Source organism: Dermacentor andersoni, chromosome 6 (genome assembly GCF_023375885.2).
Source record: "Dermacentor andersoni chromosome 6, qqDerAnde1_hic_scaffold, whole genome shotgun sequence".
Classification (NCBI taxonomy): domain Eukaryota; kingdom Metazoa; phylum Arthropoda; class Arachnida; order Ixodida; family Ixodidae; genus Dermacentor; species Dermacentor andersoni.
The window spans coordinates 113,898,742-113,924,263 of NC_092819.1; the positions used below are offsets into that span (position 1 = coordinate 113,898,742).

General features: G+C 49.6%; 1 protein-coding gene across 4 annotated transcripts in view; it reads right to left on the bottom strand.

Moving 5' to 3' along the window:
- The window catches only part of LOC126522276 (venom metalloproteinase BumaMPs1-like), a 117,396-nt gene that overhangs the window by 44,998 nt on the left and 46,876 nt on the right, over positions 1 to 25,522 (bottom strand). For 3 of the 4 annotated variants that reach the window (XM_055066315.2, XM_055066317.2, XM_055066316.2), the window contains exons 7-9: positions 19,513 to 19,584; positions 19,330 to 19,460; positions 4,059 to 4,108 (exon numbers count right to left, since the gene is read on the bottom strand). In XM_055066315.2, coding sequence (XP_054922290.1) covers positions 4,059 to 4,108; positions 19,330 to 19,460; positions 19,513 to 19,584 — 253 coding nt within the window. Of the gene's footprint in view, positions 1 to 4,054; positions 4,109 to 19,329; positions 19,461 to 19,512; positions 19,585 to 25,522 lie in introns of all 4 variants that reach the window. The other variant, XM_055066318.2, reaches the window with a different exon arrangement.

The following is a 25,522-nucleotide window of genomic DNA, read 5'->3' on the forward strand; positions in this document are numbered from 1 at the left end:
CGATCGTCCTTTAGCCCAAACTACAGCTGTCAAACATCGCATTAATACCGGCGATGCCCCTCCTATTCATCGCCGCCCGTATCGAGTGTCACCAGCTGAGCGTCAAGTTATTCACGCAGAAGTTCGCAAAATGCTTGCCAAGAACATTATTGAACCATCATATAGTCCATGGGCGTCACCTGTAGTACTGGTCAAAAAGAAGGATGGCTCATGGCGCTTTTGCGTGGATTATCGGCACCTTAACAGGGTTACCAAAAAGGACGTGTATCCCCTACCTCGGATTGATGACGCCCTTGACTGCCTCCACGGTGCTCGCTATTTCTCTTCTATTGACCTTCGCTCCGGCTACTGGCAGATTGCCGTGGACGATCTCGACCGCGAGAAGACTGCTTTTGTCACACCCGACGGTCTTTATCAATTCAAAGTGATGCCGTTTGGTCTATGTAACGCCCCTGCCACTTTTGAACGCATGATGGACTCCCTTCTTCACGGTTTCAAATGGTCCACGTGCCTGTGCTACTTGGACGACGTTATCGTATTCTCCCCAACGTTCGCTACGCACCTCGAGCGCCTCTCAGCAGTCCTGGACGTTTTTCGGCGAGCCGGTCTGCAACTCAACGCATCGAAGTGCCAATTCGGCCGTCGCCAGATTACCGTCCTTGGACATCTCGTTGACGCGAACGGAGTGCAACCGGACCCAGGCAAGATCCATGCTGTTACGCACTTCCCTGTTCCGAAGTGTGTCAAGGATGTGCGCAGCTTCATCGGCCTTTGTTCGTACTTCCGCCGTTTCGTGAGAAATTTCGCCGCCATAGCACGACCACTAACCGACCTTTTGAAAAAAGACGCTCCTTTCCAGTGGGGCGATAACGAGGCCTCTGCATTCTCTCATCTAATCGACATTCTCACAACGCCTCCCGTTTTGGCCCATTTCGATCCTTCTGCGCCTACCGAAGTCCGTACTGATGCCAGCGGTCACGGAATTGGAGCAGTACTGGCACAACGCCAGCGTGGCCACGACCGTGTTATCGCTTACGCCAGCAGGCTCCTCTCACCCGCGGAGCGCAACTATTCCATCACTGAGCGTGAGTGTCTGGCCCTAGTTTGGGTGGTTGCGAAATTCCGCCCATACTTATATGGCCGATCCTTTTCCGTTGTCACAGACCATCACGCGCTTTGCTGGTTATGCTCACTGAAAGATCCTACAGGAAGACTTGGTCGCTGGGCCTTACGCCTCCAAGAATATTCGTATACTGTCACCTATAAATCTGGCCGACTGCACAAGGACGCTGACTGCCTGTCTCGCTACCCGGTCGACGAGCCTGACGACACCGACAGTAGTAGCGCCAACGGCATTTTCTCTGTCTCTGCCTTCGGTAACATCGCCGATGAGCAGTACCGAGACCTATCGCTGCGAGCACTTATCGAGCGTCTGCGCTCTACACCTACCGACGCATCCGTTCGCCGATATGTCCTCCAGGGTGGCATTCTGTATCGAAGGAACTTCCTCCCTGACGGCTCTGACCTTCTTCTTGTCGTGCCAAAACAGCTACGACAGACTGTGCTCTTTGAGATGCATGACGCACCCACTTCAGGACATCTTGGGGTAACCCGCACGTACGACCGCGTCCGCCGCCGCTTCTATTGGCCTGGTCTCGCTCACTCCGTTCGACGCTATGTTGCTGCCTGTGATCCCTGCCAGCGTCGGAAGACACCTCAGGTGCTACCTGCCGGTCATCTCCAGCCGATCACCGTCCCTGTGGAACCGTTCTTTCGTGTTGGATTAGACCTGCTCGGTCCCTTTCCCACGTCATCTTCTGGGAACAAATGGGTAGCCGTCGCGACTGATTACGCCACCCGATACGCTATCACTCGGGCTCTCCCTACCAGCTGCGCCACTGACGTCGCGGACTTTCTCTTGCGTGACATTATCTTGCTTCATGGCGCCCCGCGACAGCTGCTTACTGACCGTGGTCGAAACTTCCTCTCGAAAGTTATCGCTGACATTGTGCGTTCCTGCTCCATTCAACACAAACTGACTACTTCATACCATCCTCAAACCAATGGCCTGACAGAGCGGTTAAACCGTACTCTTACCGATATGCTGGCCAAGTACGTTTCCAAGGACCACCACGACTGGGACATTGCCCTTCCTTACGTAACATTTGCGTACAATTCTTCCCGGCACGACACCGCCGGATTTTCTCCCTTTTATCTACTGTACGGTCGCGAACCTACCTTGCCCCTAGACACGGCACTTCCTCCTGCTGCGGTCTCAACAAGCGAGTATGCGCGCGACGCCATCGCCCTCGCTGACCATGCACGCCAGCTTGCCCGTGCTCGACTGACGGCCTCACAGACCACTCAGCAGTGTCAGTACAACGCCCGCCATCGTGACGTACAGTTTTCACCTGGTGCGCTCGTGCTCCTGTGGTCGCCCTCTCGTCACGTCGGACTTTCAGAGAAGCTCCTTTCGCGATACACAGGGCCCTACCGCGTGCTGCGCCAGGTGACGCCTGTGACTTACGAAATTGCTCCTGTGGCCTCAACCTCGTCCTCTCCTGTGGCATCTAGTGATGTCGTACACGTCAGTAGGCTCAAGGCCTACTACACTGCTTCCGAGTCCGATCTTTAGTCGCTCCGGGACGGTGCTTTTGCAGCCGGGGGTAGTGCTACGGCACAATATGCGCGATCACGAAAGGCCAGCAGTGTGAAGACGACGACGACGATTAGAAGCTAGCGCGGGCTGTTGCCTCTTGGCCAAGCGCAGCGTATTTTCCTTGTAAATATATTTGTACATAGCTTTTCGTCTGCGTCTTCCTACGTAACAATATACTTACAACAAGTTGGCGGGCACGCTAGTTTGAATCCATGATACAAAATGTAAGCGTGACTAAACGAGAACGTAGAAAGAGACACACAAAGACAGCGCTCTCTCTCTCTGTGCCGGCATTTTCCTGCGTCCTCGTTCTGTCGCGCTTAAACGTTATACCGTTGTTAATTTAGTTAGCAAGCGGGCGTTTACAAGTTTATGCGGCCGATAAATGTACTGTCCTTACGTCGTACAGCTATCCACTAATTTGCTGTCTCAATCGGTGCTTCGCCTTTCGGACGAAATTGCGACTTTCTTTGTGTCATACAAAGTACGTACAGCCGCATACGTTTGTGTTTTTAAAATTACAGGTAATGTATCGCTTTGCATCTCTCCGGAATTCAACAGTAATAAACGCGGGCCAGGACACCCAAGTGCATTTCTTCCGCGCTATCACGGACACAGTTGGACGTTACTTTTACAAAATCTAAAAATATCTATTCGATCAGCATAAAAATATTCCTAGTTACTTAATAGTAATATTTTAAGGAATTTGTTGTTAGTTGCGTGTTGGAACCGTTTAGTTCGCCCACTATGACCAGTTGGATATTCCGAGACTAGGGGCATATTCGAGATATATACTCCAGAACTGCGGCATCAAGGCTTTTTTCTTATTAAGCTTCCGTGTACTACGTAATAAGGCATTTTTTAAAAAATCAGTGCGAAGTTCTTTCACTTTGCGGCAAACTTAATGGCGCTTATCTCCGAGCTGCGGGCCAATTGAATAGGTGGTAAATGTTCCTGCTATGAGTAACCATTTGCTCCAGTTCTGGGGAATATATACATAGCGATAGTAACATTTCCAAATATTTACCTGAGCATTTGAATTTATTCTGCACACACTGATTTCTTTTATACTCACAGGTTAATGTTTCGTTCCCAGGGAAATGCAGGAGACAATGGGGTGTGGATGGTTGCAAGGAAGACGACTGCTAACAGGCTGTTATTACTGTCGAGAGGCTGTAGGGTTGGTCCTAAGCTTTCTTTCAATAAACTGATGTAATTGTCTATAAAGAAATGGCGTGTTTGTAGGAGTCCCTCATGGACTGTTTAGTCAGCGATGTGTTACGTTTATAACGGGTACCTTTCCGTAAGCTAAAACTAAGATGACCACCATCGTGTGGTGAAGAGGTAATGAGCAACTTAATTTTAATGCAAGGGAAACATAAAAAAGCAGCCTACCTACCAAGCACCTCAGGAGCGCCAGCAGGTGCTGACAAGTCAAATAATCCAGCTCTGAAATATGAAACAAAGAGATGTTGTGGTAATTATGCGTCCGGACAAACAGCACTTCCCCATCAAGTGCCTCCAATAGTCACCTAAATACCGAAAGTAAAACACCATCAAACTCCTCAGTTGTAATTGGAACATGATCTACTGCAAAGGCAAAATCAAAATGTGCCATGGAGCTCATAGTCTCTTCGCAAGAAGGTGTCTTGGTTAAATATTTTATAAGCATAAGTTAAACGAGGTACATGTACTCGTAAATTTTCGAATTAATTTTGTCTGCCAAAGACATAAAAGGAACTTTAGCATTGTCATGGAGCCTGTATGATATTTTTATAAATGGGACCGAGCAACGGCACATTTGATTTCCAATAAAATTGTATGTTTGCAAAACGTGGTAGCATGGTTCCTGAGTGGCTTAGTGCGGTGGTGTTTGGATGGGAACGATTCGAAAATTTGGGAAGATATACGCTTATTACATTCTGCATCAATTGCTGTATACGCTGCAGTTATACTAAAAGAAACCTACGAATATTGGAGAAAGCTGATAAAACGTCGCGAAGTGACATTTCACTATTTACTGGTTGTTTAATCTTCAATAGTGCTTATTTTGCACGCAGCATAGTGCGTCGACGGTGCCTGGCAGAGCAGTGCTCGGCATGCCTTCATAGTGTTCTTTTGTAGTCTTGTTCAATCAGTGAAGCTAAGAGAGCCTTGGATACGACTCAGTGCCTATTATGCTGCCAGATTCTGCGATTCGCTAAGGTGGCACTTGGAAATCTAGCACACTAATGTGCGGATATACCTAAATTAGGAGAGTTTTCTTAATTAAGAATTGAATATGTTGCGCAGAAGAGACTACAATGAAGCACAAATGCTAAATACAACATCGAAGCGCCATTACCGAGTTGCTTCATTATACTGTTACGCGAAGGACAAGTCAGTAAGACGAGCAACTATATGCAGGTTATATTGTCACGTGGTGGTGACGTTGAAGAACACAGTAGCAACACTGTGAACGACAAAAACATAACAATTATGGGGTTTTACGTGCCAAAACCACTTTCTGATTATGAGGCACGCCGTAGTGGAGGACTCCGGAAATTTCGACCAGCTGGGGTTCTTTCACGCGCACCTAAATCTAAGTACACGGGTGTTTTCGCATTTCGACCCCATGGAAATGCGGCCGCCGTGGCCGGGATTCGATCCCGCGACCTCGTGCTCAGCAGCCTAACACCATAGCCACTGAGCAACCACGGCGGGTGACGACAAAAACTAAATCTTATTGGGCGAACCTGTGCCCACAAGACAGGCTAGACTTATAGCACAACGATAGCGCCGAACACAGTCGGCGATCGTCCAAAATCTGATCAGCGGGTCAAGCGCGTCGGCTTTTATACAGCAGTCGTCGAATGTTCCAGCCTACTCGCTGGGACCCGCGGGTCTTCCACAAAGTTCTACGCCATTCGCGTCAGGCGATGAAATCAGATAACATAAGGTTCGGCGACAACAGACAGCGGATAGAAGCGTCGATATCTTTCCAGAAACTTCGGATACATGCAGGCGCGTCCTGCGCTGTGCGATAGCATTTGTTAGGCGGCGAAACGTGGTCGCCCAATAAAGATAAGTACATGTGTCATTACCCCCCTCTTAAAAAGCATCTACCCGATGCTGCGTACAAACGAAAGTAATAAAGAAAACACCCGTACCAAGGAAAACAACAAAATAAGGAAGTTCGTCAGCGTGCATAAAAGGGTTTCAGACGCACGACGTGGACCACTTCAGGTCGTGCGCGGCACCGCTGTGAATGCGAAATTCCGTCTGGCATGACCTCATAGTCCAGTGCGCCAATACGTCTAATGACCTTGTAGGGTCCGAAAAAGCGGCGCAATAGTTTCTCACTCAGTTCTCGTCGGCGTATCGGAGTCCAAACCCAAACACGGTCGCCGGGCTGGTACTCGACGAAGCGTTGTCGGAGGTTGTAGTGTCGGCTGTCGGTCCTATGTTGGTTATTGATCCGTAGGCGAGCGAGGAGTCGGGCTTCATCGGAGCGCTGGAAATAGCTAGCGACGTCAACATTCTCTTCGTCAGTGACGTGGGGCAGCATGCCGTCGAGCATCGTCGTCGGGTTCCTGCCGTAAACCAGCTTAAACGTCGTGATCTGTGTTGTTTCTTGCACTGCCGTGTTGTAAGCGAAGGTTACATACGGCAGGACCGCGTCCCACGTCTTGTACTCAACGTCGACATACATTGCTAGCATGTCGGCGAGGGTCTTGTTCAGGCGTTCTGTGAGACCATTCGTCTGCGGATGGTAGGCAGTTGTCCTCCTGTGGCTTGCCTGGCTGTACTGCAGAATGGCTTGGACGAGCTCTGCTGTAAAAGCCGTTCCTCTGTCGTTGATGAGGACTTCTGGGGCACCATGTCGTAGCAGGATGTTCTCGACGAAAAATTTCGCCACTTCGGCTGCGCTGCCTTTTGGTAGAGCTTTAGTTTCAGAAAAGCGAGTGAGATAGTCCGTCGCCACGACGATGCACTTATTCCCGGATGTTGACATCGGAAACGGCCCCAACAAATCCATCCCAATCTGCTGGAATGGTCGGCGAGAAGGGTCGTTCGGCTGTAGTAATCCTGCTGGCCTTGTCGGTGGTGTCCTGCGTCGCTGACACTCTCGGCATGTCTTGACGTAATGGGCGACGTCGGCGGTCAGACGCGGCCAGTAATACCTTTCCTGTATTCTCGACAGCGTCCGGGAGAATCCGAGGTGCCCAGCGGTTGCATCGTCGTGTAGGGCGTGCAGTATTTCTGGACGCAGCGCTGACGGTACAACAAGAAGGTAGCTGGCGCGGGCTGGTGAGAAGTTCTTCTTCACGAGTAGGTTGTTTTGTAGCGCGAACTAAGACAATCCACGCCTAAAAGCCGTAGGGGCAACGTCGGTGTGCCCTTCCAAATACTGGATGAGGCCTTTTAACTCCGGGTACTCTCGTTGCTTTTCGGAGAAGTCTTCCGCGCTTATTATTCCAAGGAAGGTGTCATCCTCGTCATCTTGCGGCGGCGCGTCAATGGGGGCGCGTGATAGGCAAGCAGCATCTGAGTGTTTTCGTCCAGACTTGTATGTTACAGTGATGTCGTATTCTTTTAGTCCGAGGCTCCACCGTGGCAGCCGTCCTGAAGGGTCCTTTAAGTTAGCTAGCCAACACAACGGGTGATGGTCGCTGACCACTTTGAATGGCCTGCCATATAGGTAAGGGCGGAATTTTGCTGTAGCCCAAATGACGGCGAGGCATTCCTTTCGGTTGTAGAATAATTGCCTTCCGCTTTTGACAACGACCGGCTAGCGTAAGCTATCACGTGTTCATGTCCCTCTTTTCTCTGGACTAGGAGGGCACCGAGGCCTAGGCTACTGGCGTCGGTGGATTTCGGTATCGGCGTGCTCGTCGAAGTGCGAAAGTACGGGCGGCGACTGCATGCGTTGTTTTAGTTCTTGAAATGCGCCGGCCTGCGGCGTTTCCCACTTGAACTCGACGTCACATTTAGTTAGCTGTGTCAGCGGCTCAGTGATGCGGGAAAAGTCCTTGACAAATCGCCTTTAGTAGGCACACATGCCAAGAAATCTACGCCTTGCCTTCTTGTCGGTGGGCTGCGGGAACTTTGTGATGGCAGCTGTCTTCTGCGCGTCAGGGCGGACTCCAGACTTGCTGATGACGTGGCCTAGGAACAGAAGCTCATCGTAAGCGAAGCGGCACTTTTCTGGCTTCAGAGTGAGCCCTGATGACTTGATGGCCTCTAGTACCGTGGCAAACCGCCTAAGGAGATCGACGAAATTTCGGGCGAATACAACGACGTCATCCAAGTAAACGAGATAGGTCTGCCACTTCAATCCTGCTAAAACCGTGTCCATCACGTGCTGGAACGTTGCAGGCGCCGAGCACAGTCCAAATGGCATAACCTTGAACTCGTAGAGGCCGTCTGGGGTGATGAAGGCGGCCTCTACGAGTTCTGGTGGAGGTGCTAGTGCGTTCATATACCGAACGCCCCCGCAAAGCCGCGATCCAAGCCCGAAGCCCGAGGACAAAACCAACATCGCCCAAGACCAACGTGCTAGCCGCAGATTGCAAGGACTGCCCCCAGAGCACGGACTTCTACCTGAGTTGACAAAGAAGATCGTGGTAAAAACAACCCCAATGGCTGCCCCAGCGTCCCCCGTTATCCTACAACAACCTCGGGACCCACCGACCTTCCATAGAGCAGCGACTGAAGACCCAGAATCCTGGCTGGAGACCTACGAGCGAATCGCGACTTTTAACAACTGGGACTCCGACGACAAGCTGCGGCATGTATACTTTGCCTTAGAAGATGCCGCCAGAACGTGGTTTGAGAACCGCGAGTCGACCTTGACGACATGGGACCTCTTCCGTACCGGCTTCTTGCGCACCTTTACGAGCGTCGTGCGCAAGGAAAGGGCCGAAGCCATGCTAGACGCCCGAGTGCAGCTACCTAACGAGAACGTTGCCATCTTCACGGAAGAAATTAACCGTCTGTTCCGCCACGCCGACCCGGATATGCCCGAGGAGAAGAAAGTCCGCCTTCTCATGCGTGGTGTGAAGGAAGAACTTTTCGCCGCAATGATACGAAGCCCACCGAAGACCTTAGAAGAGTTCCTTCGCGAGGCCACCAGCATCGAGAAGACACTCGAAATGCGGAACCGGCAATTCAACTGCCGTACAAGCTCTACCCACTACGCCGGAATTCAATCACTGGCCACGGACGATCTGTGCGAGAGCATCAGGGCCATTGTGCGCGAAGAACTGCGCAAGGTCTTGCCTTCGTCGCAGTGTGGACTCGATCGCTGACATCGTGAAAGAAGACGTGCACCGATCGCTTGGACTTCCTCAGGTGCAACCAGAATCACCATAGCCACAGCCAGAAGCGATGACCTACGCCGCCGTCGCAGGCCGTCAAAGCACCCCTCCGCGACCGCGCCAGGGCTCTGTAACGCCGCAATTCCGTGGTCCGCCGCCGCCGCGGCCAGCACGCCCACCCGTCGCCCATCGCACCTACGCGAGGAAGACGGACATTTGGCGAGCCCCCGACCACCGCTCGTTCTGCTATCACGAAAAACGACTTGACGACGCCACGTTCCAGCTTCAGTTTAACACGGCGCAGCCGTGATGCGACGCCAAGACCTAACTGCAACGCCAGACAAAGAACCACCCACTTCGACGTGCTTCTCTATGGCCACGCAGTTACCGCCTTAGTGGACACAGGTGCTGATTACTCCGTCATGAATAGACACATCGCCGCCCAGTTGAAGAAGGTTAAGACTGCATGGGAAGGGCCTGAAATTCGCACCGCTGGAGTACACCTGATTATGCCAACTGGAATCTGCAGGGAAAGAATAACCACTCATGACCGGACTTACCAGATGTCACGTGGTGGTGACGTTGTAGAACACAGTAGCAACCCTGTGAACGACAAAAACTAAATTTTATTGGGCGGACCTGTGCCCACAAGACAGGCTAGACTTATAGCACAACGATAGCGGTGAACACAGTCGGCGATCGTCGAAAATCCGATCAGCGGGTCAAGCGCGTCGGCTTTTATACAGCAGTCGTCGAATGTTCCAGACTAATCGCTGGGGCCCGCGCGTCTTCCACAAAGTTCTACACCACTCGCGTCAGGCGATGAAATCAGATAACATAAGGTTCGGCGACAACAGACAGCGGATAGAAGCGTCGATAACTTTCCAGAAACTTCGGATACATGCAGGCGCGTCCCGCGCTGTGCGATAACATTTGTTAGGCGGCGAAACGTGGTCGCCCGATAAAGATAAGTACACGTGTCAATATTTACAATAGCGGTTACAGCGCTGACCGGATCCCGCGCGAGCCCGCGCTAGCCCAGTTCGTTGTTCCTGTTCTTTTCAAGAGTAATGGCGCCCACGCGCCTTGTTCAAACAATCAAGTACCACACGCGTGTAGCACAATCCCCCGGCGGCAGAAGCGACGTCCCGGAGCGTATAAATGTTATAACTGGGAGGGGAATACTTCTTCAGTTGTGTAACGTGCACGATATCACTGGACTGCGAAGCAGATGGGGCGTCAGGGGCTATCTCGTAGGTGACGAGAGTCACGGCACAAAGCATTCGGTATGGGTGTCTGCAACGAGACAGCAGTTTTTCTGATAGGCCGACCTGACGCGACGGAGACCATAGAAGCACCAAAGAACCAGGCGGCAAGCGCATGTCTCGGTCTCACTGGTCGTACAAGCGCCTTTGACTCTCTCGGGATTTCAGAAGGCGGTCCCTTGACTTGGCACAGCGAGCGATGCTGTCAACTGAATTTTCAGTGGTCGGTGCTGCGTGAACAGGGAGGGTTGTGTCGAGGGGCAGTGCTGCTTCTGCGCCGAACAGAAGGAAAAATGGGGTATAACCAGCCATGTCGGGGCGCGAGGAATTATAAGCAAATATGACACACCCTAGAGCGACGTCCCAGTCAGTGTGGTCTGAAGAGACGTATTTCGCGAGAATGTCTGTGAGAGTGTGATTTCCGTGAGGCCATTTGTTTGTGCATGGTATGGCGTGGATAGCTTGTGCCTTGTGGCAAAGGACTGCAGGATGTCCACGATAACATTTGATAGGAATATCTGGCACGGTCTGTGAGAAGTTGTCGCGGAACTCCCTGCAATAAAACCACGTCGCGTAGAAGAAAATCGGCGACATCTGTGGCGCAGCTTGTAGGAAGCGCTCGGGTTATGGCGCAGCGCGTGGCGTAATCCGTGGCCACAGCGAAGCATCTGTTCCCAGAGGTAGAAAGAGGATAAGGTCCAAGTAAGTCCAAACCAACCCGAAAGAATGGTTCTGGGGTAATTTCGAGTGGTTGAAGGTAGCCAGTAGGGAGCGTCGATTGTGTCTTGCGTCTCTGGCATTTCTCACACGCAGCTACGTATCTTCGAACAGAGCGAGCAAGCCATTGCCAAAAGAGGCGTCGGCGCTTGCAGTCGTAGGTACGTGGCAAATCCAGGTAACCGGCAGTGGGGAAGTCGTGAAGTTCATGGAGAACAGCCGAGCGAAGGTGTTTAGTGATCACAAGGAGTAATGCAGGGCTGTAGGGGTGAACGTTGTGGCAGTATAGTACGCCATTTGAAGTGTGAATAAGCGAAGGGAACTCTCGGCAAGAGACGATTCCAGGCGGTCAATGATGATACGCAAGGACGGGTCACGGCGCTGCTCGTCGGCGACATGGAGCAGTGGAAAAACAGAGAGAACACAGGTGTCGGTGTCAGTATCAGACGTAGAGGTCGCGTCTTCGACTGGGTAGCGAAAGGCAATCTAGGACCAGGTGTTGGCGTCCCGACTTGTAAGTCACTGTGTAGTGATATTCTTGTAGTCGGAGAATACACGAATAACACGAATAACGGTGCCAGGTTCAGATCCCAACGGCGGCCTGTCCGGAGCCAGGAATTCTTAGCACCCTCTGCTGCGTCACAGATCGGAACACCGCCGTGGTCAGTTGCTTCGCGGTTGCTGGGGACTGAGGGCCGGGGTTTGAGTGTTGTATTCATACAGGAGGTTGTGGCCAAGTACTGCACCAGGGTGGCCAATTCTGCTCTGGTGAGATTATGGTATGCCTTCATTTTATTTTTCACAAAGAAATAAGTTCTCATCGATTCTGAAAAGTCGTATCATTCCAGAGATATTCGTGGAGGTCCTTATTGAACATGGACAGAAGAGCTAAATATTCCTCGCATATTACACGATCTTTCACAAATTCTACGTACGTTAGGCACACTATACAGAAGTATAAACTTTCAAGTGAAAAAAAGATGGCACTCTTGAGTAATTTTTCACAGGTGGAGAACGCAGAATTTAGCAAAAAGAATCATAAAAGTGATTTATGCCGTCTTTCTTGTAGAATCCGCTCAATCGTTGTAATTGCTAATATTTTTTTTTCATTTCAGTGAATATGCACCATTGGTGGCCTGGGTTGGCTTGAGAGAGCCGTAATTTGACCGCTTAGCAAGTGCATAGTCGAAAATTAGGGAATCCACACGCGAAATCCACTAATATTGTGCAGCTAACACCACCTCAGGTAAACCCAGGGCATATCACCGCATGTGTTGCCGTTACATTTGCGCTAATTTTGTCAGTACTACAGAAAAACATTTTAAACGTAAAGTCAGATGCAGAAACCGTATAAGGGGTACGTGTAGTCTATAAAAACACACTATATTGGGACACACACAAAAAGGAAAATATAATCAATGTTTAGATAAATAAACAAAACAACTAATTGTTTCGTATAAATAAGACCGCAGAGCGGTACACTTTTAACGCAATAGGTGTGTCAGAAAACGACGGTCTAATGCTCAAAGTGTTATACCGTGGTGTACAGAAATTGGCCTTGATGTTCATTAGGTGCAGAAAACATTATTTTTTATAATGGTGCAATACGCCTTCTTACAATATTCTGCCAGGCACTGTGCCATATGAATTTCATGCTGAAGATAACATTAAAGTGTGAATCAGTTTGCTTTGAAGAACAGGGGAAAAAATGACTAGAGGATGGATGGTGTAAATTCACGGATGATACACAATTAAAATAAATTCTGAGAAACATTAACATTCCGCAGTTCACACCACGGAATTTAGGCGCCGAAATATACACTACGAAACACAAAATAACAAACTAGGTAACAGTCGCCAGTGCTAATCTTTATAGCAGGGCCACAAATATGTTGGTAAACTCACGCATAAGTTGACTCGCTCAGACTCAGACAAGCCCATGAATCTGAGTGAGCTCGGCTGAGTAGAATTCTGGTGAGTATGAGTCCGAGTGAGCCGTGTGACTAGAATTCTGCTGTGTCAGAGTCCAAGTGAGCATGGCTGTGTAGAATTCTGATCTGTCTGAGTGAGTTCAGCTGAGCAGAATTTCCAGAAATTAAAGTCAGGTGTGCCCAGCTGAGTAGAATTCTCCTGAGTCTGAGTCAGCCGGTCAGTGTCCGCCGCCTCGCTCCAGGGCTACAGGGCCATGTCGAGCCGGCCCGGGGGGCGAGTTTTTTTTTTACCTTGATCGACAAAGGGCTTACTCATCTCACCCACGACCTCAGGTTGCCAAGTGGTAGAATCGAACATGTCATGGCTGAAATCCTGCTGGACTGACCGCAGCGCCATCAGCGCAGAAACAGCGTATTCGTCCTCAATATCTATAATAACCCCAGGGACACGCACTGGCAGTTCAATACCATCCTCAAGAAAGCGGCCGACTTGGCCTGCCCCCGACCTTTGGTCGTCGTCGGCAACTTCAACGCACCGTACGAAATCTGGGGTTACGTCTACGACACTACCAAGGGGCGCAACCTGTGGCACAACACCAACGAGATGGACCTCATTCTGGTCACCGACAAGGATTTTCCTACGCGCATGGGCAACTCCGTCACCCGGGACTCGACACCCAACCTCGTCTTCCTCAGGAGCGTCGAGGACGTGGGCTGGGAGAGCAACGCGGTGGAGTTCGGCAGCGACCACTACATTCTCGAGACCAACATCAAGGCGTCTCAGTGTAGGGTCAGAGAATTGACGTTCACAGATCGGGACTATTTTCGCAAGATTCCAGAAGAACCCGGAAATGCCAGGGCACCCGCCACCCTCGAAGAATGGTGCGGAGGCATCCGAAACGGTGTTTCCGCGGCCACCAAGAAAGTGGAAACCGATCTCGACTTCGAGCGGATGGACAGCAGACTCACCCACCCGATCGAGGCTAAAAACGCCCTGCTCCGCCGATGGAAGGGCAAGAGGTTCAATCGCAGACTCCAAAAGAAGATCTCAGAGCTCAACAAGGACATCGATGATTACTGTAAAGCACCATGCCAAGAGCAGTGGGACGAGCTCTGCTTAACTATCGACGGAGAGATGCGCAACGGCAAAACCTGGAGTATGCTGAAGCACCTTCTTGACGAAAGCTGCTCCTATTCAAATCGGAGGCATACGTTAGCCCGGGTCCTTCACGAAGCCACCAGGTCTCACATGGTCGATGAACTCGTCTGAAAACTCATACAAAAGTACCTGCCCGTCCATCGCGACGAGGATACAGCGACCCAACTCACGGACTACCGAGGCCCTCTTCGCCCCGAGCGTGACGAAGACTTCTCCGTTGCTGAGGTTAGACAGGCCGTCTACAGGCTCAACCGCAAGGCTGGGCTGGGTTCGGATGGAGTCACCAACAGAATGTTGAGAAACCTCGAGGACACGTCGATAGTTTTTTTGACCGACAAGATCAACGAGCCCTGGAAGAGAGGCTTTGTCTCTGCAGAATGTGAAGACGGCCTGCACTCATCCCCAAGCCCGGCAAGGCCTCGAACATCGACACCCTCAGGATAGTTTCTCCAACCTCCAGCGTCGGCAAGGTCATGGAGCGCGTCGTCCTCAACAGGCTCAATAGGTACCTCGAAAAGAAGGAAGTGTACACGTAAAACATGATCGGCTTCTGCGCCGGACCCGCGACGCAGGATGCCATGAAACTAATCAAGGATCAGATTGTGGATGGCTGTTCCCGAGACATCAAGGCTCTGCCGGTCTGGACCTCAAGAAGGCTTTGGACAACGTGCTCCACGCCTTCATTGTCAATACCATTTTGGGTCTGGGTCTCGGTCCAGATTACACAGCGACGACAGCTATTTTCTAAAGGACAGGAAGGCCAAGCTTCGCATTGGAGACTTCCGCTCCGAAGATGTGCCCCTCGGATGGCGGTGCATTCCTCAGGGCACCGTCATCTCCCCCACACTGTTTAACATCGACACATCGACTTGGTTGCTCTTTCCGAAAGGTTGGTACGCGTCTAGGACGTTAAGCACACCATCTACGCCGACGACATCAGCATCAGGTGCTACTGCGGCTGAGAGGGCAGAGCCTAAGAAGCCATGAAGGAGACGATCGACGTGATCGAGCAGTATCTCCGCCCCACTGGACTTCGATGCTCCCCCGCCAAGTCGGAGCTAATGCTATACCGAAAAGAGAAGGAAGGCAGACCCAAAGACTGGAAGCCAGTCTCCGAAAGCAGCACCGGCCTTCGCACTTGTGACGGGGCGGTGGGGGGGTGATACCCAGGGTCGACGTTATTTGGGTCCTGGGCATGCTTGTCGAATTCAATGGTGGTAACGGAACGGCTCTCCGGAAGATCACCGCAACGACCAACAGCGCTTTTCACCTTGTCCGCAGAATGGCAAACCTGCCTCGAGGCATGAAGGAAAACAATCTCCTCAGGCTGATCGATCACTTAGTACTATGCCACTTCACGTACACGAGTTCTATGCACAACTGGCTCAGAGCAGAGTGAGACAAGCTCAGCGCCTACATTTGCAAAGCAGTCAAGAAGGCTCTCGGTCTACCCATCAGGACACATACCGAGGATATCCTCGAGCTGGGGGTACATAACACCGCCGAGGAGATTGGCGAAGTCCAAGAACGCGCGCAACTCACTCGCCTGAGCCCCACAGCGGCAGGTAAACGCATCCTTGAAGAGCTGGGTTACCACCCTGCGGGATTCTCGATGGTCGCTACCCCAATCCTTAGGTGTATTCGACACAAGTTCGAAGTGGCCCCTGTGCCCTGATACGTCCATCCCGTCCACAACGAGGGCAGACGCAAGGCCCGAGTAGCAGCGGTCCTCAAGCAGTTCAAGCAGCAATACATTAGAGCAAGCTTCACGGACGCCGCGGAGTACAGCCATGGGAAGGCCTTTGCCATCATTATGGTGGACTCCAGTGGCAAGATTTACAAAAGCGCTGCGATTCGCACTTCACACCTCGGAGTCGCCGAGCAAGCCACCGTCACCCTCGCCTTGCTAGACGGTCTTGGGTCCGAGATTTATAGCGATTCCAAAACAGAAGGGTTGCGTTGCCAAGCAAGCCGCTAGTCCTAGCGGGTCGAGTCAATGTGCTCTTACGCACCGCTTGAGTCACTTGACTCGAGCGGTGCATAGAGTCGGTCGAGGGCACTCTCCCGAAACTCAAAGAGTCTGCTCACGAGGCTGCGCTTGACCTCACCGACCACCCTTCCTCTTTAAGGAGCCCCGACTGCCCTCCTTCCTACGGCCACAGGGACGCTCTCGCTAATCACATGAAGGTTATGTAATTCTTCTGCATGTCTAGTGTTGCGGTCCCATGGGTATACGGCCGCGTCTGTGTATACTGTGTTTTCTAGTGTGACTTGGTTTCGTTCCACGCAATCTGCTCGTGCCTGCAATCTGGCGGCGTGGAGACTCGGGTCCGTGTTTCTCGGTAGGGGGCTAATCTCCAGTGTCTGGCGAACGCTGGTTGGGATGCTAGCTGCCCGATCGTCTATTCCGTCTGTGTTATGCCCTATTCTTTTTAGGAGCTTGCGACCGGTGGCAGTCTGCTGGAGCCTGGCGATCTGTGCATTGAGCTGCGCTTCCGCGAGTTCTTCGAAGGTGTTGCTTAGGCCCATCTGTAACAGTTTATCGTTGGGCGTGTTTCTTGGCAGATGTAGCGCCGTCTTATACGCTTTCCTTAGTAGCGTTTCTGTCTGTTCTTTATCGTGCTTGGTCATGTTGTGGTACGGGAGCGAGTACGTGACCCTGCTGACCACCGGGCTTCTAACCAGCTTGATTGTGTGTCCTTCTCTCATTCCGCTTCTTCTTTGAGATACCCTCGTTATCATCTAGAACTAGAATGTTTAGAGTCGTGGCAGCAGTGGTAGACCACACGGGAGCACCAATCGGCGGCGCGACCCTGCGAAACTGCACGGTAACGGAGGGCGAAGAAGTCGCCGTAGCTCTAGCGGCGGCTGAAGGTTACCGCAGGAACAAATCTCTGATAATTCTAACGGACTCCAAAGAAACATGCAGGAACTACATACAAGGTAGAGTTAGTAAAGAAGTACTGAGAATACTCCTCGAAAAAGAGCATCCTAGCAAAAACATAAAACATAGGATCTTCTGGATACCGGCATGCACCGGGATAGAGGGCAACACAAGGGTGGACAGCCTAATTCGCGAACTCACGCACCGAGCAGGGCAGTCGGAAACCCTAGAGGCCCCCTTAACGGTGGAGCCCACGTATGCAGAAATACTTTACTACAGAGGAAGGAGAATTAAATAGCCCCCCCCCCTATCACACATCGCTCATACAACACGTGGCAGTCAGCTGGCGAAGACTGCAAGCAGGTACGTTCTTCAACCTGCACACACTACACAAAATGTTCCCTACCCAGTACAGGGATACATGTCCGTGGTGCGGGGCAACCCCCACGTTATACCACATCACGTGGGAATGCAAACGTAATTTCGCATTCCATAAAGTAAATAACCCAAGTGTGGAGCAATGGGAGGGTCTGCTCACTAGGAAGCGAGCTCGCGGCCCAACGGGCAATTGTGCAACATGCCTGCGAGGCAGCAAGACTCAGCGGTGCCCTGGAATAGGGGCGCCGACCTTGTGAAGCGACCAGGACTCAAGACGTGAAGACACCGGCCCACCGCCAATCTCTCTGAGATATACAGCAATAAAGTTTTTCCATTCCAATCCATTCTGCATGTCTAGAAGGATCTTTCCACCCCCCTCACCGCACCTTGAATAGGGCGCAGGCCGTTTCGCTGAGACTTCTACAGACCACCACATATACGTGTCTGTCCGTTCTACAGGAGGCTTACCCCGACGTATATTGCGACGACGCCTGCCCGTCCTGCGGGCAGACCTCCACTCTAGCAAACATGCTCTGGGAGTGCGGGTCGATATACCCCATGTTCATCAAGGAGGAGTGGGACTCGCTCTAGCCCCACTCTAGATTAGCAAATCCTGGCTGTCCAGCGTGCCCGCGACCGGGTCAGTGGGCTAGACCTGCCGGTCCCGACGCGGGACTAGCGTGGTGCGCGACGAGTTCGCGTCCTCGCCGAACCTGCAATAATGTTTCCTCACTCACTCACTCACTCACTCACTCACTCACTGAGTCAGCCAAGTAGAATTTTGGTGAGCGTCAGTATGGAAGCGAGCTCGCTGGAGTAGAATTTTGGATAGCGTGAGTACGACTTAGGCCCCAAGCAAGAACATGTATATTGTGAGTGAGCTTGAGTGGACTGTTTGTTTTGTCGACCAGAACAGTGCACTGAACTGTGCGCAAAAAAAAAAAAAAAAACCTTTTATACATAAGCTGAAGCTGGGGCGCAGGCTGCATAGATTAGAGAACCAAGTCTCCCTATCACATTAGAACCCGCCATGGTTTCTCAGTGGCTAAGTTGTTAGGCTGCTGAGCACAAAGTCGCGGGATCAAATCCCGGCTAGGGCGGCCGCATTTCGATGGGGGCGAAATGGGAAAACACCGGTGTACTTAGATTTAGGTGCACGTTAAAGAACCCCAGGTGGCCGAAATTTCCAGAGCCCTCCACTACGGCATGCCTCATACTCAGAAAGTGGTTTTGGCACGTAAAAGCCCATAATTTAATTTTTTATCACATTAGAATGCGTACCTTGTCCATTCATTTAGCGCATTCCTTGTGGAATTCTTAGCCACGAGGATTCGCAATACTAAGTACGAGGGCTATTAAAAAAATAAAGGCCGTTTGATGCTAAAAAATATGTATTCATTAGTAAATGTCGTCTATATAATGCCAAATCCTGGCCCACTTGTTGATCCGCTTCATTGGCCCGGATGCTGGGCCTGCCACTCCGCTCTTCATGCTGCACATTTGTGCGGCCAATTTTGAAGTCTGGAGACCATTTTCTGACCCTCATTTAATGCTGTAGTTGCACAAACTGGACAAAACTCCCCACGACTTTGAGAAGCTGATGACCTTTTTGCACGAAAAAATTGAATTACACCTCGCACTTCTCAACAGGCGGGAGCAACAATTTTCGCGGACATTGTAGTCTGCATTCCCCGTGAAGCAGACCGTTCCTGGGGCAAAACAATAAATAATTTACCTTCGCGAAAAATTCACAGATGGCGCTGCAGAAATAAAACTTTACTCTGATTTGTAAATATTTAAATTAAGGAAACGACCATACTTCTTGAATAACCCTCGTACTTGCAGCTTTACTTTTAGGCATGCCCAATTTACGAAATCGTATTACAAATCCTGGGTAAAAACTGCGAGCTTGAGGTGTGACTCAAGAAGCTATATTACAATATAATATCGCAGTGATTCGGGGTCCCACTGCAAAGTTTCAATTTAAACTTCTGCAGTTCTATTTTTTATTTACATGAATGGAATAAATTTACTTACCCCGTGATTAAAATGACTAAGTCAGATTGCCGAGTGGAAGCACTTGTTGGCGCGTACTTCCTTAGTTTTGTCACAGTGTCGTCAGCGTTCAGAGCTCCAGTTGGCAACAGGCTGACATATTCGGCGTTTGGCTGCAAGTATGACACGGTATGCTACTCGAATTGATCATGGCGGTTTACATACCTTACTTGTGTTCTGGTATCCTACTAGAGCAATCCGGACAGGGGGCGTTAACTGCTGCAGCTGCAGGCTGACCTGCAATAAAGTAAATAAAAGCGAGCTTTCTTGACACAATAACTTTTTATATATTTAAAAGTGCCGGTTCCGATGCTGATAGGAACACGCCGACAACAATGTCACATATGTGCCACCGACAGTGGGCCCGGCAGCCCGCTAGCAATGGCTCGTGCTAACGTTCCACGCTTCTTCCTGGAACGGGTAATGTATTCTTATTGCCTTTTCTCAAAGCCAAGTAGCCATTGTGTACTCTTGGTGCTGCCGAGCCCACGCGTTTTGTGCGTGACTGTGCACAAGTGCTGTTAAAGCTTCTCATGCTAGCTGGTGATATCGAATGTAACCCCGGCCCCAACCAAGAGATTCTTAATGTATTGGAAGAACTGCAATCTGAGGAGACGGTAGTGTTAGAGCAACTAAAGTGGAGTGCAAAAATAAAGTGGTTTATTATGACAACACCTTAAGCGAAAATAAAGCGAGGCTAGACAAAACTGAGACAGCTTGTGCTGGTATCGACTACATGCAAACAGCATGAGATATGCAACTAAAGTACACCAAAGAGTAATGTCTGCCGGGCTAAACGGTGCTCAATATTTATCCGGAAAAAATTATCTTGGTTACTGTTGCATCGAAGTTAATTGAAAGGAAGATGGTTGGACTACGAGAAGATCATAATTGCACATTGTAATCAATATGCAGACATACACATAGAACCGCGTGATATTGAGCGTGCACATCGCATCGTGTCTTCCCAACCTCTAGAATGCAGGCCTCTAACCGTGAAGTTTGCTCACTTTAATGACAGAAATAATCTCCTGTCTTCGCCACAAAATACAAAGATACAGGTTATGCCTTTGCATAAGATGTCGCTCCAAGCACGCGCCTTGCCCAGAAACGCCTCATCGAGATTAGAAGGGCTCGAAAACTGTGGTACAAGTTGTGAAATGAAAAGCTTGTCCCAAATGCAAAAAAAAAAACTGCTATTTCGATCACACTCCTAATCAGATTGTTGAGGAATACCCATGCCGATATTGAGGCCAAATTGCAATGCGCGTTAACGGAATCGTCATACATCATAATTTCTGCTCGCTAACATTCGAAGTGTTTTTTCCACATGTAATGCACTATATTGTCTCATAGGTTCATCTTCATGCGAAGTGTTACTGCTAACGGAAAGGTGGCCTAACACAACAGTCGATGATACCGAGATTCTTGCCTTCCTCTCACATTGTGACATATTCCGGAAGGATAGACCCCATAACACGCGTCGTGGGGGTGTACAAATCGCCACTAGCCAGAATCTGCATTGTTCACTGGTAAACCTTTCTTCACAACTGGAAGCGACTTGGCTTCGATGCATTGTTACACACAGTCTATGCTTTAATATTTTTATAGGTCCCCTAGTGCCGATAGTTCTTTCCTGCCTTTACATCATGATGCCCTAAATATGATAACAAACACACATCCTAATAAAGCTGTCCGTCTGCTTGGTGATATTAACTTTCTAACTATGGGTTGGCCCGATCCTGCCTCTTCATTACCAGAAAGCAGCCTGGCTAGGAATGTCTTAAACACGTATATTTAGCCTCATGCGCTACCGATGGCGGCACTGAGAGCGGCGCTCCGGTAGCGTCAGGGGGGGAGGACCCGCCATTGTCGTCTTCTACACTACGGCTTAGAGTAGCTTCCTTCTCACGCGTTCTTTTTTCGTGCTCTGACTGTGTTTAGCATATTATGGTGTTCTCCAAGTATGGCCCGTGTTCGATTTTTCTAATTTTACTCCTAAAAAGGACAGCATTAGGAAGACAGCAAACGCTGTATATTTAATGTATCTGCTGCATAACCCCTGGACGTGGTACTCCAGTGACTTTGGCGTTGCCCTGCTAACCTCGAAGTTGCTGATTCGACCCCGGCCGCCGCAGCTACATTTCAATGGGAGCGAAATGCGAAAAGCGCCCGCGCATACTTAAATTGAGGCGCACATGAAAGAACCGCAGGTGATCGAAATGAATCCGGACTCATCCATTACGGCGTGCCCCATAATCAAATGGTGGGTTTGATACATCAAATTCCACAATTTCATTTCTGTAATAAACGAAATTTCGTATTCCTACAGCCTTTGAGGTAGGGAAATGATCTCGTGACTTAGTCATAAAACATCGCGCCGAGCGAGTAAATGACAATCTACGCAGGTTTAGAAATGAAGCACGATCGCAGGGCTCATTCAATATATTTAGCTTCGGCTAAGTGTCGTTGTATTGGAATACATATTTTAAATTTAGCTCACAATTGCAGTCACTTGGCGTTGCATATATAAAGTTTTTTCTAACTAGGGAAATGTAAATTTTGTCAGTGTGACAAGCGGTTTATCTCAAACATTGCTTGCGCCACGCTCTATAGTGTTTCGCATCCGTAAAGTATGCTTTACTCTATTGTCTCGCAAGTAAATCGCGTAACCATTTCTAACGCAAAAATATTTTTTGTTTAGGTTTGCATAGGACTAATTCTGTTCAATGCACTTTCAGGCCAACGGATAGTACTTGGGAAGCATCACTTTATCAGTGTACAAATAAAAATATCGGTTTAAAAAAAGGAAACACTGGAACGCCTGTGGACATTTTATTGCGTCATTGTACGTCTAACCTCCCCCCCCCCCCCCCAATTTTCCTTGTTCGCTGATTGCTCCAACTCCATATCTGGTGAAGTACAAGCCAGCCTGAAGTTCAGAACTTTGTTGTTTTACTTTTGAATACGTATGACGCGCTTACACAAAAAAGTATATTAAAAACGGTAATCAAAGTAGAGGTTGTAACCTGTTTTATAAGCGTTCATTCTCATCATTCGACGAACGTCGTCCAGGAAAATGTACTCGGTACCCATGGCGAGAGCAAAGAAGAAGAAAACCTTCGCCTCAACCGACTAACTTGCAGGGGCAAGCTGTGTCACGATGGAAGTAATTAAGTATAATGAAAATTACCTTGCGAAGTTCCGCACAGGAGCACAATACTACATAGCTTCGTTTGGCCCCTAATTTTGTCCGCCGTTCTAGCGGACTTTCCAGACCGCATTTAGAAAGAATGCTGCTTATGTATTGCATGCATAACCGCACCGCAGCGACCACCTCCTTTCCTGAGAATGGCATCAAACATCTTTCGAAAAAACTCGTCTTAGGAAAGCAACTTTCGGCATTTTGTGGTTACTAACTAGCCTTTATTTAGCCAATAGCTTTGTTTGCCTCTTAACTCGTGTTGTTCATTGGCGGTCGCCCGGTGCATTTGCGATAGAAAGGAAAACTGTGCGCACTCTCCCGAAACTGCTGTCGTCGGCGAACCACAACATCATAAGTCTTTCAGGCGTACGTGTTCATTCGTGTCAGCTTAAGAGGGTGCGTAGGTTAAGATGTGGCGGTGCAGCACTCGCAAAGAAAATGTGTGGTCGCCCGCTCGTTCACTGGCTGGTTTAGTCGTCGTTCGCTCGTTCGTTTATTCGTTCGCTTACTCCTTCGTTCAACTAATTAGCTCGTTCGACCCCTATGTCTCTGAGACACACGTAATGAGACAACAACTTGGGCCTCAATATGAACAATCTGCATAATTTCAGTTACCGCAATTTCGGCCGTGCCATCACGGCCAAAATTTGCGCGGTCATCACTAAAGTCATGTCTCGCAAACGTTATTTCGGAGTGAGCGCAACCATCCCCAGTGCATGCACCTTAGTGCAACTCTGTTCGCGACAAGTACGTCACTTCGTGAACGAACGAGGTAACGCACAATGAAATGTTATTCGTGAGTCACTAACCCGAAAAAATAATGCACCTGAATGAAGCGCTGTTGCCGCATTACCGCTTCGCGAAAGAATACCAAAGAAACTGATTTCATTTCCTATATACGCAGAATCCCGACTCGATGATGGGTCGCGCGTAGTTCTGTCGACTTTTAGGCACGAGAAACACAATAGCACCAGCGTCCACCTTTGAGCCATTGCGCATGCTTAGAAGATTGGCAAGCACGCACGTTGTCGGCACTGTAGCTTGTAATACTTTTTCGAACCTTCAGAGCAGCGTTCGTTCGTGCTCTCTGTCATCCTTTGTACGTCATAGATGATACGCTCCGCGAATTCACATGGTAAGGACAGCGCGGTATTTTAGGCTAAAATTAAAATTAAATTATGGCGTTTTACCTGCGGAAACCACTTTCTGATCATGAGGCACTCCTTAGTGGAGGACTGCAGAAATTTTGACCAACTGAGTTTCAGCATACACCCAAATCTAAGTACACGGGTGTTTTCGCATTTCGCCCCCTTCGAAATGCGGCCGCAGTAGCCGGGATTCGATCTCGCGACCTCGTGCTCAGCAGCCCAAATACTCAGGCTACTGAATGCTTGATGAACCTCAGGACGTTGGCATTCGATCGTAAATGTGTTTACAACCATTCGCAAGACCATCATGCGACATTCACTTGACAAATGTTGCGTACCGAATTGTAGCGCACGCGATACATTCGGAGTCGTCATGGCACAGCGTTAGGGCTCGTTGAGATACCTTAAAAACAAACAATCAAATCAGGAGACAAAAGCTGCCGTTGCTGAATTTGTATAACCATCCGTATAGAAATTATATGCTTTACACGAAGTTACTCGGTGTTAGAAGGCCAACGCGAACGCCTAAAGCCTTGCTATGCGTGCATTCACTCTGCGAGAAGTCGTCTGCTGTGCTCGAGCGGTGTAGGCGGCGCCACGGTCGAGGAGGGAGCGTCAAAGAGAGCAGAAACGAGTTGAAGTGAAGGCGGAGGGGGAGAGTGTCGCTACTCTACGAAGTTTAGGGTGTTTTAGGGCGCCCAGAGCGCTCGTTCGTACTTTCACCGCGCGCGGGTTCCTTGTCTAGCTCGAGGCGCCTTCCTCCTCACACTATCGCTTCTTTAGCGGTTTCCAACATCACATCGTCGATTTCACTGGCGAGACATTTGCGCTTGCTCCTAGAAATCGAGCAAAGGAGGCCAGCCGACAGCGCCAAGTTGTCTTCACGTAGCGGGTGCTGCAGCGGTGTCCACCCTCTGACGTCAGGTTCGAGAGGGTGCCATTCAGTGATCTGGGGCCTGGTAACATTCGGCTTAACGCAGCTTGGGTCCCAGATGCCACACTCGTTATCCATCAATCATGCAACGCTTTAGGACTAGTGTTAACAACTTCTCCTGATAACTATTTTTCTATCACCCTGTTGCTCGGTTTGATCGATCATTTCACAGCACATGTTTCGTTTCATCGCAATGTACTAAAGAAAAAAACACATTTACAAGTTATGATAACGGGGACTATGCCAGCATAAACCGCGAATTCTTAGAATACTTCAATACTTTCGACACTAACTTTCCACTAAATTCTGTCCCGTAGAAGTGGTTGCTTTTCAAAGGTGAGATGCATTGCCTCCTCCGTCTTTACATTCCACCATTACAATAAGGGAAATAATAACATCACCATGGTTTAATAATACAAAAAAACTAACATGAAAAAACGTTTGTTTTGATCAGCGAAACGACTTTTCTCTTCTTCCACATGGTAGAAGTATGAACCAGTTGCGAAAGAATATGACATATCAACCACTCAAACTAAGCACAAGTTTGTTTCTTTCACTTTACCAGCTATGGTGCAACCTAAACCAAAATGACTTTGGAAAACCATTCATCCTATTCCATATAATGAGATTTCACTTAATAATAGCTCTGAACTTCTGATTCGTGAAGATGTGGTTGGAGATTTTCTTAACAGAATACTTAGTTCGGTTTTTGCTAATGAACCACCTGACAGTTTGCCTGGTCCACCATGCTTCGCGCATCCGCTAATGCATAATCTCCCGTTTGATCCCATCGGCATTGTCAAATTAATTGAATCATACAAGAACACGTCATCCACGGCGGTAGGTGGCATCAACGTCAAAATCTGTCTTACTACTGCCTGTCTTTAC